The sequence below is a fragment of the Tamandua tetradactyla genome, chromosome 1 (genome assembly GCF_023851605.1).
Source record: "Tamandua tetradactyla isolate mTamTet1 chromosome 1, mTamTet1.pri, whole genome shotgun sequence".
In the NCBI taxonomy this organism is placed as follows: Eukaryota; Metazoa; Chordata; class Mammalia; order Pilosa; family Myrmecophagidae; genus Tamandua; species Tamandua tetradactyla.
Window position 1 is genome coordinate 23,659,370 of NC_135327.1, and position 12,715 is coordinate 23,672,084.

The 12,715-nt window shown below is 54.3% G+C and overlaps 1 protein-coding gene across 1 annotated transcript in view; it reads left to right on the forward strand.

Annotated features, from left to right (window-relative positions):
• The first annotated feature begins 1,103 nt into the window (after nt 1-1,103).
• Nucleotides 1,104-12,715, forward strand: part of LOC143643731 (tyrosine-protein phosphatase non-receptor type substrate 1-like) — a 43,806-nt gene continuing 32,194 nt past the window's right edge. Inside the window, exons 1-2 of the mRNA XM_077112287.1 lie at nt 1,104-1,348; nt 2,400-2,487. Of these exons, the coding sequence (XP_076968402.1) occupies nt 2,409-2,487 (79 nt within the window). The 5' untranslated portion in view covers nt 1,104-1,348; nt 2,400-2,408. The remainder of the gene's footprint in view (nt 1,349-2,399; nt 2,488-12,715) is intronic.

Below are 12,715 nucleotides of genomic sequence, written 5' to 3' on the forward strand. Positions count from 1 at the left end.
ATTCAGAGAATCTTCCCAACAGCCTCCTGAAGTGGATACCCACGTTGGCCCCATTTCACATACGGGAACTGAGGCACAGAAATAAGTTATTTCCCCAATGCTACAGCTCCTAAGAGGTGGCGACAGGATTTGAACCCAGGGAGTCTGGTCCACACAGTCCATAGCTGCCCCCTGCCTGCCCCCCCCCCCTTTCTGAGCAGGACAGCAGGACAGCAGGACCCAGTATTTGGCCAAGCCCCTGTGGGATGGGGGGTGGGGGCTGGGGGTAGGGAAGGATATCACTTGGTAAAAGCTTTTAGCCTGGGAACCAGGAATTCAAATTTAGCTTCTACTCCTGCTCTTGCTGTGTGGCCTTAGGAAAGGTCTCTCCTCTCTCTCTCTCTCTCTTCCTCAACTTCTTGTTTTCAAGTCTAGACCTCACCCCTACCCTCACCCTCTTTGTTCAGAGTCTCTGAACTGCCACGTGAGGCAAAAGTGGTTTCTTCTGAGCTTATTTCCAACCCAATTATCCGAGGGTCTTGGACCCCTTCCCCTCTCACAGCCCCCAGCCTTCTTCCGCCAGGCGCCCAGGGCACCCCACTCTCCTCATCCATCTGGCCCTCTCCTCTCCGACCCAGGTCTCTTCTCCCGGTCTCCTCCTTTCCCTCCTCTTCCTCACTGTTTGCCATCTTCCCAGAGCCGCCTCAGTGCCCTCTCCCGGCCCACATTGCGGCTGCCTGAGCCGTCCCCACCCCCTGAACCTGCCACCCTTGACAGAGAGGCAAGAGGTCCCAGGGAAGCCCCTCTGGGGAGGGCCCCGGGACGCTTGTCCTCTCACCTCCCTGCCCCAGCCCCCTTCGCAATCCCCTTCCTCCCTCCGCCTCTTTTCCAGGCGTACTGAAGTCCTGCCTACACACACGCTATTTTTGTACCATCACTCTCTCCTTCCTCTTCCCCTTCCCCCCACATTCACTTACTTCCTGCTTTTTCCTTTACCTCGTCCCAGCTTTGAAAGAATCGGGGCCCCTCTGGCCTGCACCCACCCCCAAGAGGGGCCCTTCAGCTGCGGGACACGGCTTGGGGCGGGGCCATTGGGGGAGGGCGAAAGTCGGCGTGTCCCCGCCCCCCAGCCTCCACTCCTCGGCCACCTCCAGCGTCTGGCCAGCGGGCAGCAGGGACGACCAGCGTCCCGAGGCCAGGGGAGGTCGGCCGCAACTTCCCCGGTCCACCTTAAGAGGACGATGTAGCCGGCTCGCGGCGCTGACCTTAGAAAAACAAGTTTGCGCAAAGTGGAGCGGGGGGCCCTCCCGGCCTCTGGGCAGCCCCCGGCGGCGCTTGCACAGCCTTCCAGCCCTCCCTGGCGGCTCAGGTCCGAGCTCGGCAGGGAGAGGGAGATGGAGGAAGGAGGGTGACGGTTCGGGACCGGGAGGGTGCCAGGGAGACGGGGCGGGGGGGGGGGGGGGAGGCGGGAGGGGAGGCGGGGAGACGAGCCGCGAAGGCTTCTGAACTGGCACATTGTTGGGGCCGCAGGCTCGTCTGGTCCCGAGCCCGAGCGGGGTGCGCAGGCGGCGGAGGCTCGCGGGGCCGCCTCCCGGGGCTGCGGCCGTGGGCCGGCCGGAGGTGCTGCGGCCCCGCGCGGCCGCGGAGCGGGGGAGAGACGCTGCCCTCCCTCCCCGCCCCCCGGGGCGCGCTGCCGGCGGGCGCTCGCGGAGACTGTGTCGGCGGGCCGGAGCCCCGCAGCCTCCTCGGGCGGGAAGGAGGGAAGAGGGGGGAAGGGCCGGAGGGAGGGGGCCGAGCTGTCGGCGGGGGCGGGGGCGGGGGCAGCGGCCGGGACTGCGGGCCGAGAGCGAGCCGAGCCGCCGGCGCCGCGGAGGAGCCCGGGCGGGGCAGGTGGGCAGCGGCGGGGGCGGCTCGGCGGTGCCTGCCCCGCGCCCCTGCCTCGCGTTTCTCCTCTCTCCCGCGCTCTGTCTGGATCCGCGCGCTGCCTCGCTCACTCCTCTCTCTCTCCCTCTCTCTCTCACTCTCTCTCTCTCTCTCTCCCTCTCTCTCTCTCTCTCTCTCTCTCCCTCTCCTCTCTGTGTCTCTGGCTCTCTCCCTGGCTCCCTTGGGTCTGTTTCTCTCTCCTGCCGCCTCTCCCTGGCCGTCGCTGGCTTTATTTCTCGCGCGCTTGGGGTCTCTCTCCTTTTCCGTCTCTTGATCTCTCCTGGGGGAGGGAGGGGGGTGTCCGAAAATCGCGGCTGCGACGGCGGTTCCTAAGCCGCTCCAGGAGCCCGTTCTGGGGAGGGGAGGGGTGCAGCCCGGCCAGGAGGGGAGGGGAGTGGGGGGTGGAGAGTAGTGGGGGAGCCTTAGTCATTTCCCCGCTTCTAGCCCGCGCCCGCCCGAACGCGCACTCACCGCCGCTCTCCCTCCTCGCTCCGCAGCCGCGGCCCATGGAGCCCGCCGGCCCGGTCCCCGGCCGCCTCGGGCTGCTGCTCTGCCTGCTTCTCGCCACGTCCTGCGCCTGGCCAGGTAAGCATTCCCCGCTCCAGCCCCGCTGTCCTCCCCACATTGCAGGCTCAGGCCTCTCAGACCGCGGCTCGGAGCTACTAGGCAAATGTGGAGGGGAGGAGATACCTATAATCTGGGTTACAGGTGCGGAAACTGAGCCCAGAGAGGGCCTTCGACTTGCCCAAGGTCACACAGCCCAGGAGAGAACTCGGGTTCTCGCTTGCAGTCTGTCTTAACTCTGGGTGTGCCGGCTGGGTGCTGGGCACCCGGGCATTGGGAGATGAGTTGATTCAGTGTCCAGCCTGATGGAGGAGGCAGGCTGTATGCACCTCTCAGAGCAAGGTGCTCCTGGCCGCTCTAAAAGCTCTCAGGCCCTGGACTATGCTTTCCACATGTTTGACTCAGGATCTGAGAGAGGGAGTGGGGCAGAGGTCATCCCATGCTGCCTGGAATGGAACAGTAACAGGGTGTTGCAATTAGGAAAGTGTGAGAGCTCCACTTGGTGCGCAGAGGAAAACAGCATTACCGCTTATTGGGGGAGAGGGAGGAAGGGAGACTGGTTACCCTGGGGTGAGGTGCTGGGAACAACAGAGCCTCATGTGAAAACGGAGCATTGCCCCTGTGGTTGCCTCTAGCTGGATGCTTGTGCTCTGTGCCACTCTCCCGGCTACCCCCTTCCTCCTGCCTTCCCCTGGCTTCCAGGCAGCTCCCTGCAGCTCAGGTGCTCAGTGGGACCGTTACCTGTGGCTCTGAAAGCATGTCTTTTTATTGGCCTACATCAACACCTGGCTGCCGCCTGCAGGCGGGCTCTGACGGCTAGTGTGTGCAGTAGCCAAGGAGTGAGGTCACCATTTAGGAGTCCCACTTCTTAAAGGGGGTTGGCAAAAATGTGGGTCTCCTGGGAGGGCATGAGGGGCAGAGACACAGCATGGCTGGCGAGGGTGGAGACTGGGGATTCTGTCTTTTGGTCTCCTGAGGTGGTGGTGTCGGCAGCAGCGGAGTCTCTGTACCTCCCAACCCTTGATGAAGAAGATAGAGATGAGCTGCGCATCCCCCCCCCCCCATTTTGCATTTGCCTAAAGGCTGGTAACCATCTGATAGCAGTGAGAAAGGGAGAACCAGCAAAGAGTGGGTGGAGCGAGAAGTGGAGGTGGACAGCAGCTTCTCTCTGCCCTGTCATTCCCCTGAACCCAGGGAATCCACACAGGCAACCCCCACTCCGGTTTCCGTCCCCCAGTTCTTTCTGTTACCGTTGGGTCCTTGCTGAGCGGAAGGAAGCACTGATATGTTTCTTCTCTCCCTGGTGAGTGGCACCTCCAACCTGCTCCTTCCTGCCTGAGCCGGCCATCGGCACCCTGCAAAAGTCCGAGTTCCTGCCCTTCTATCCTTCCTGGTCTGGGAATGCACAAGCTGCTCTCACTACTGCTCGGTTTTCCTGAAGTAGGGAACCGGGCCCAAGCTAATTTCTTTTTTTTTTTTTTTTTTTAAAGGAAAGACAGAGAGAAGGAAGGAAGGATAGAAGGAAGGAAGAAAGGGAAACATTTTTAAACATTTTCTTGTTTTTATTGTATTCAGTTTCTCCGTTTTTGTTACATGGGCTGGGGCCGGGAATCGAACCGAGGTCCTCCGGCATAGCAGGCAAGCACTTTGCCCGCTGAGCCACCGCGGCCCGCCCCCAAGCTAATTTCTAAATGTCTGTTCCAGACCCTTCCCCAACCGGGACCCCGTGGCTCAGTCCTTGTCAAATGAGCAGAGACACCGATTACCAAGTGTTCCGATGGGCAGCTTGCCTTTCCCGGGGCCATGGCTGGGAACACCAGCACCCTTCATGTGAGCAGGTCTCCCCGCTTTGCCTATAAAAACAATCTTTAAAATGGTAAAGATTAGGCCATAAAACTTCCGTTCCAATCCATTCAGCGTCAATAGCCTGAAAAAGTGGGAGCAGCAGAGGGGCCAAGAATTAGCTTTGAAATAAATAAATCTTAGGAGGTAAGAGTGGGTGTCTTGGTCAATGGTGGTGGGGAAGGGATGGGGTCACGTCAGAACTCAAGCCTCTCAGCATCCTTCACCTCATGTTTTTTAGGGTTCTGTGGTCACGCTGTGGTCCAGCTGTGGAATTCACCTGAAGGATGGGGCCTCAGGCCCCTCCCTCGGTTGCTCCAGGCACAGAATTTATGACAAAGCAGAGGAGAGGCAGGAGGGCAGGAAGGTAGAAGAAGGCAGTTGTCCAATTTTCTAAGAAAATGGATTTGTTCAAGTGAGAAACTCAAATGTCAGGCTTAGGAAGGCAGTTTTGGATTGAGTGACGCTAGTATCTCAGGCAGACCTGTCAGTCTGGGCGGGTCACGTGATTCTGAGGTTTCACATGATCTCTGCGTGGAGGGGGCTGGTCATGTGGATTATCTTGGTGGGGGGAGGCCGGGGAAGAAGTTTCCAAAGACTGCTGTCAGCGTCAGTGTTGCGAAAGGGAAATTTGTAAAAGATGCCGGTGGAGTCACCAACTTATGTTCCTGGAACCTGTTTCCTAAGACAACTTTACTGCAGGAGATTCTGAGAATCAGACCGAAGTGAGGGGCTGGGACTTGGGGGCTCCTGAGCAGCTAATGGGGCAGAGCCTGCACGGTGCATCTGGGGAGTAGCCAGCATGCTGAACCTTTGGGTCCCCTCCCCCACAAACCTCAGCTGAGCCCCCATTCACTCCTTTGCTCTTGCCTGGAGGAAGCCAGGCCAAGTTGGGGTTCAGACTTGGCGGGGAGAGGGGTGCAGCTGGGCCCTCTGGTGAACCTCTGACTTTTGTGTAACAGGGTGGCATGCTTCTGGCTCCTCTGTGCTTCCCTAAGTGATAAATGAAATTTAAACTTCCTTTTTCGAAAAAAGAGAGTGGGGTGGTGGTGGGGTTGCAGCTGCAAAGTTTTCGGGCTGTTGGAAGGTCCTTTAAAGCCGTGGTGTTTTCTGCAGACGATCCTTTAAAGTCGTGGTGTTTTCTGGGTACTTTCTGGCCATTAATTATTCCTTTGCCAACCCCATGGAGACTCGTGGGGTGATTCATTCCTTTTCTTGTAGCCATTCAGCAGGCACAAAGTCCTAATGTGAACCATGTGTTGAGAGAAGGGAAACAGAACCAATGTTCGTTGAATGTCAACTACATGCCAGGCTGTGTGCTGACACTTTTATCTGCATAATTTCATTAATCAGCAAAGCAAAATATGAGTTGGCTGCCATCCCATTTTGCGGATGAGGAAAATCGAGTCCAAAACGGGGGGAGTACCATTTCCAGGGAGTAAGTGGTTGAGGAGCCCGCATTTTGAATCCAGTCCTCTAGCAAGGTGGCCTCTGAGAGAAAGAGAAGTTAAGTGGCCTAATTGAGCTCACTTAGTCCAGCTGGGGAGTGTGGAGGCTCAGGGCCAGAGGCACCCACCCCGGGCTCAGGTAGAGGTTTTGTAGAAGGATTCCTTCTTGAGGGAGATGGCTTTAACTGAGTCACAGTTGTTTCTCGGAAAGCCCCTTCAAGGATGGGAACACTGCAGCCCCTTGGCCGTCACAAATGACAACTCATGGTGGGGGGGCGATATGGCTCCTGTAGGAGCCCCCCTATCTGGGCTGCCAGGCTCTGGAGCCCCCAGAATTGGAAGATTCCTCCTTTCATCTTCCTGGTGCCCTTTGCAGCAGATGGAGAGGGGGTGTGCGAGAGGAAGGGAATCTAAAAGTGTTGTACGGATCCCACACGCATGCACTCGCTCACTGCTTCCAACGGTTCCGTGCGACAGGTTATTTTCTTATTTGTAGTCTCGGACTGATGGCAGGTTTTTTTCTTCTCTCTCTTTTTAAATGTGCTCATATTTCTGGCCTGTCAACACAACTCAGATCATGTCACTCCCCTGCTCAAAACTGTTGCGTGGGTCCAAATTCCCTTAAACACACACAAACCCTGCAGTAGGGCCTAGATGGGCCTAATTTTCTAGCCATGTGTTTTCCAAAGAGCTAACCTGTTGAGATGCTGTGAGATAACGAGGCTTCCTCCCTCCTGGCCAAAACTTTCTTGGCCATGCATTGCATCCTCACGAACCTTAAAGACCCTGAGAAGTCCGACGATGTTGGATCCCAAGATGGACTGGTTTGCTCCAACATTCCCCAAACATTCATGAACAAGAGCTCCTTGGTTTGCATGACATGGGGCCTCCCTGACTTTGGTGGATGCTGTTGTACAAGCCCTGGCTGGACTTGAGCACGTGCCCTCCCCCCAACCCCCCATCACTGTGCCTTTGCTGAAGCTGCTGCTGTCATTGGGAACGGACCTCCTTTTCTTCAGTTGTCCAGACCCTATTCCTCCTTCAAGGTCTGACGTGTGCCGTGGCCTCATGCTCTAAGGGATTCCTTCCTCCTCTGAACCTTCTCCCCAGTATTTTGCCCTATTTTTTCCATTTGATCACTGAGGCTGCCTGTTCCTTGCTCCATGCTTTATCACTCTATATGTGCCTGCTTAACTCTGACAGCTGGTTCACATTGCCGTTCTGCTAAGTTGGAAAGTTATTTAGCCTCTCCGGGTACAGACAGCATAGCCCACGCTAAGGCCGGGGGCCTAGGACAACTTACTCAGCTTCTCTGTGCCTCAGTTTCCTCATATGTGAAAGAGGAAGGATGTTAACCCTGTTTCAAAGACTGAATCAGTTAATAGATGTATAATGCTTGAAGCAGTGTCTGGTATGTAATAAGCATCCAGAATCCACCAGCCAGTGTTGTAATCACCATTATTTTAATTTGTCTTGATTTACGAATCTATCAAACTGGGACTTGTAGAGCACCTAGCACACCTCCTCAGTGAGTACTCAAAAGACAGCAAAGGCCACTAAATGAGTGGATGTTGTTCAGCCTGAGGTTTGCCCCTGTAGATTTTATGCTTGGGGACGGGGAGTGGAGAAGGTGATTGAAAATCCAACTGCAGTGTCAGCTGGAATTGTCTATTACTGGGACTGAGTGCTGTGGTGGAGCCTGCCTCTAGGTGTCTCAGTCCAAATCAACAGGTCTGGAAAGATGGATTTCCAAACCTGCGAAGCTAGGGGAGGAGTTCGGGGAGGGAGGGGGCGCTGAGAGAGTTGTCCATCCTTTCATCTAGTGCCTCACTGTGCAGCAGAGAAAAAAGGACTGGGTGGGACGCCAAGTCTCCTGTGGTCCAGGCCAAGGCTTTTTAAAACTGAGCTGTGCTAGAAGTTTCCACTGTTAAAGCCAGAAATCTGACAGGATCTCGAATTCCATGAGAAAATGCTTAAGAAACGATAATAGGAATCATTATTTCTGGCCACTTGCTGGGCTCAGCATTTGGCGGACAGGATCCTGGTGGCGCTCACAGTTACCATGGAGCCATTTGACCAGTGAGGAAACTGAGGCTCAGAGAGGCCAAGTGATTTGCCCAAAGCCACACAGCGAGTGACAGAGTCAGGCTGGGATGCCGGATCATTCTGACTGCAGAGCCCATGTTGTTAACTGCTGCATCACTTAGGCAGAGAAACTGAGGCCCAGAGGTGCCGGCAGCTCACTCTCTTGGTGGTTCTCTCATACTTCTGTCAATCAGTGTATCCTGGGAAGTGGGGGCAGCCGGTGTTCCCAGGATGAGTTTCCGCCCGTGTACTAGAGAAGGAAGCATCTATTTTCACAGCTGAAACTGCTTTCCTGTTAGCTTCAGGCATTCCTGAAGTGGGTCTTCTGATCGAGCCCTCTGCAAGACAGATTTTCCCTGCCAGGTGCCTGGCCAGGCCTTCACAGAGATACAAAACAGCTGAGATGGAAGTTGGAAATGGTATAGAATTGGTTCTTTGTGTCTGTAAGATTTCCTGGCACATCCGCTTGGGGACGCAGGGTGTTAGATGGCTGCCGGTGACCACCAGGGACTGGAGGGGATGTATCAGGTGTACAGCTCAGGAGGGCGACTGGAATGGGGAGTGAGCCATAGGATGACGTGCTGGACGGCATGCGTGCGGAAGCCTGGCCTGGTTGTGTGGCCCCAAGTCTTCAAGGTGGCGGTGTCCTCCAGAATTGGAAGCTCATGGTGGAAGGAAATACTTAGTGCCCGTTGAGTCCTGTGTGCCAGGCCAGGCTGGGCTCTGAACACACGTGATTGCTTCCTTATCCTTTTCTTTTGGAAAGTTTCAAATAGAGAGAAAATTTGGAATAATGGTGTAGGGAACCCCAGCTTCAGCGCCAACAGACTCTCTGCTGTCCTTATTTCGCCTACCCCGCACCTTGCCAGGGCGTGGTGGGGCAGCCTTATATAGTGCGTGCGAGTTGGTGCAAATCATTTCACCCAGTGAGCCTCCCATGTGCATTTCTTGATGTACATCATTATCTCATCCTCACAATGAGCCAAAAAGAGTGGGATCCTTTATCCTCATCTTACAAATAAGGGAAACTGAAGCATCTCAAAGCCAAAGTGGGCTCCTCCCAAGGCCTTACAACCCCTGAAAGCTAAAGCTGGGGTCTGAGCCTTGATTTACTCATCACTGCTTGGTTGTCTCTATCATAGCCATTTTAATTACAGATACTCATTCAACAAATGTTTTTGAGCATCTCTTATGTACTGGTGGTTCTAGGTATTGAGGATGCAACCATGAACACAATGGAAAAAAAATGCCTGCCTTCATGGATCTGGCAGTCTAGTGGGGAAGAAGAAAATAAACCCAAGTAAATACGTCAGATCATGTAGCAAGAAGTACTGGGAAGAAACTAAAGCAGGGCAAGGGAATAGAGCAGGGAGGGATGGAGAAAGAGAGAGAGCAGAGGCTTGAGTAAAACTGAGGGAGCAACCCTGGAATATCAGGGGAGGAGCTTCCAGACAGAAGGAACAGTATGTACAAAGGCCCTGAGGCCAGGATGAGCTTAGTATGCTCCAGGAATAGCGGAGGCCAGTGCAGCGGGAGTATTGAGGATGCAACTGAACACGAAAATACTGGGCCCCATGGAGCTGGCCTTCTAGTGAGGATGAAGAAAGCAAACCCAAGTAAACACATCAGATCATGTGGAAAGAAGTGCCGGGGAGAAAATTCTCCCCACAGGTTCTGTGAGATGGGAACTGTTATTTACCTATTAGACAGATGAAGAAACTGAGATTTAGACAGGTAAAGTGACTGACTCAGGGTCACACAGCTTATAAATGCAGCACTTAGGATTGGAACCCAGGCCCCTGACTGCTACAGCATCCTCATCACTGGCTTTCCTGCTTTTGCCCTTACCCCTTCAGGCTCTCCACCCATAAAAAGCTCCAGCAAATCAAATTATCTTAGGCCTTGCTCAGAAACTGTCCATGCTTCCCACTGCACTTAGAGCAAAATCAAATTCCTGACCATGGCCTGTGGGTCCTGGCATTTTCTGGACCCCATCTCTCTCTTCAACCTCATCTCATACCACACACCTCTCCTCATTGGGCCCCAGCCGGGGTGGCCTTCTTTCTGGCCCTCATAGGGTACCAGCTTCTTTCCCACCTCAGAGCCTTTGCACATGCCATTCTCTCCTCCTGGAGCACCCTCCCTGGCTACCTTGTTTCTTTCAAGTTGCAGCTGCAATGTCATCTCCGATGCTAGGGATGCCTTCCCACGACCCCATTCTAAAAGATGTTCCCCTTTGTTATTCCCTGTCATGACGCCAAATTTCTCTGCTTCTAAGCACTCCTAGCCATTTTCATGTTTATATGTTTATGTGCTTCATTATTTCCACCCTCTCCCTCCCACTAGGATAAAAGCTACAGGAGGGAGGGGCTGTGCCTGGCGTATTTACTGCTGGGCTTCCCAGGACTTAGCAGAGTGCCCACACAGAAGAGCTAGGTTAGCACATATTGGTGGAATGAAGGATACGATGGGTATTAAAACCCCCGTTTACACAGGATGCTTGGTCATCGAGTTGTACCCACAGTAACCCTGGCCACACACAGAAGCCGGACCTTAACCACTGCACGGCCCTACCCCTTGGCTAGGTCGGCTACCACACCACAAATCCGTGCCCATCATGCTGCCATAGGGAGCCCTGAAATTCCAGGGGGCACAAAAACACCAGTGTAAGGTTGGGTGGAGTCGTCACCAAGAATCCCCAGAATTTGTACTTAAAATCCAGCTTTACAAAGCTGCTTGCCCCGTTCAGGAGCCATGATGAATGAGCAGGTGCCCTGCAGACCTGAAATGTGATGCAATTAGTGCTACACTCTCTTCTCCAGGGTTTAGTTTGGAGGACATGGCCCAGGGTCAGCCTGTCCCAAAGGTCATTTGCTCAAGGCAGTACAGTATGGGGGGTGGGCGTGGGGTTAGGATGCAGGTGCTGGGGTCAGACCACTTGCCAGTCCTGTGACCTTGGCTGAATGGCTGTACTTCCCTGAGCCTCAGTCTCACCTTCCCTGAAATGGGGGTGATGACCGCACTGCCTTACTGGGTCACCATGGACATCAGGCACGGCCTGTCGTGCTCTCAGCAGCATTGGTGCTCAGTGCTCCTTGGCCGTCATTGCTGTCCCTGTTACTATTATGTTACTGTCATTTTATGATCGGTGACCTGAAACCTACCACTCTGCCACTCTCAGCCTCAGTTTCTCCCTCTGTGATGTGGAGACTTAATTTGATGGCTCTCCTGCCGGTCCCTTCTGGCACTGACGCCCAGCCCGGTTGCCCTCTCTTCTTTCCTCCTTGATAACCCCAACCCCTCTCTGTTGGGGGAGGCAGCGGAGAGGGCATCAGCTCTGGAGCACATTCCCGAGTTCCCATCCAGCAAGGCTATTACTGGCCGGGGTCCTGAGCAAATCTCTTCCCTACTCTGACCCTCAGTTTCACCATCTACAAAGTGGAAAAGCTGCCACTATTTCCTCCCACGCAGGGACCGCTGAGGACTAAGGGAACTTAGAGCCGTGGTAAGTGCTTCTGCAAGCTGCAGAAAGCTCTATAAAAGGAATCAGTGTAATAGTGGCGGCTTGGGGGAAAATCCTATCCAGGGACTGTCTGCTGTCGGCAGCAGAGAGTACTGGAACCTTGGCAAATGTTGCTTAATAAATGCATGCTGCTTTTAAGGGGGCCTTTATCTCGGCTGAGGAGATGCATCTCTGCATCCAGAAGCTTGATCCAGAAGATGAGCTAGAGGGGACCCCATTTCCAGAAGCTTGCACTAGAGGGGACCCCGTTTGTAGGGAAAAGCCATTGCAGTGGTGGTGAAAGGTTCTGAGGGATGCCAGACTTCTAAGTTTGAATTCTGGGCCTGCCATTCTCCGGGCCTCAGTTTCCTCATCTGCAGGAGAGGGGTGGTCGCACTAGCCCTCATCTCGCTGGGCTGTCATGAGGGTTACATGGGGGAGCCCTGTTCTCTGGCCCAGTCCCCACAGTGCACCCATGTGAGCACTGCTCTGTAGCCCAGCACCTGTCCTACAGGAATAGGCAGGGCCTGGAAGTTGGAAGGATTCCCACCTCGTCCTCACTCATTCCCAGCCTCAGTTTCTCCTGCTACAAAACAGGGACGTGAAACAGAACGTTGTTAGGTTGTCAAGGCAACACACATCCCCTGGATGCTCTTCCAGCCTCTTCTGGTCCTTCCAGGCCTGGTAAGTACTAAAAGGCACACACATATTTACAGTTCTTTCCTTGCTGCTTTGCAGACAGGGCCACACTGCAAGCATTGCTTCATTGCTCCAGGTTCCAGCTAAACCCAGTAAAGGCTCAGCAGTACCTCTGGCCCTCCCTGCCTCCTTGCCACAGCGTTCTCAGTCTGGTCCCACCCCAGGGTGATCGTGAGCATTCATTGGGTCAGGGCTGGCTCTGCCTTGGAGAGAATTCATGGCCTCTAGGACTTAAAGCTGTAATCATCTGTCATCCCCTTCATCCTTAAATACCCAGCTGCGTGGTGACAGCTGTCCTGTATTGAGGGCTCACTCTGTGCCAGGCATGTGCTAAGCCCTTTACATGCGTTACCCCATTTCATCCTCAGAGCAACCTGTTATTATTTTGTTGCTGCTCCTGCTTTGGTTGTTAATATCATCACCCCCATTCTACATTTGGGGAATCAGAGGCCCAGATACGGCATTTCCCAGGGTCTCAAGGGTGGCAGGGCTAGAATGCAAAGGAAAATATTCGCTCGACAAATGCCAGGCACTAATCTAAGTTTGGGGGATACTGCAGAAAACAGAACTAAATATATACCCTCAAGGAGCTGATAAATAAGTCTGGAGGGGGAGAGATGGACACTAAAGAAACTAACAGGTAAACATGTAATATGGTGGTTGATAGATGGAA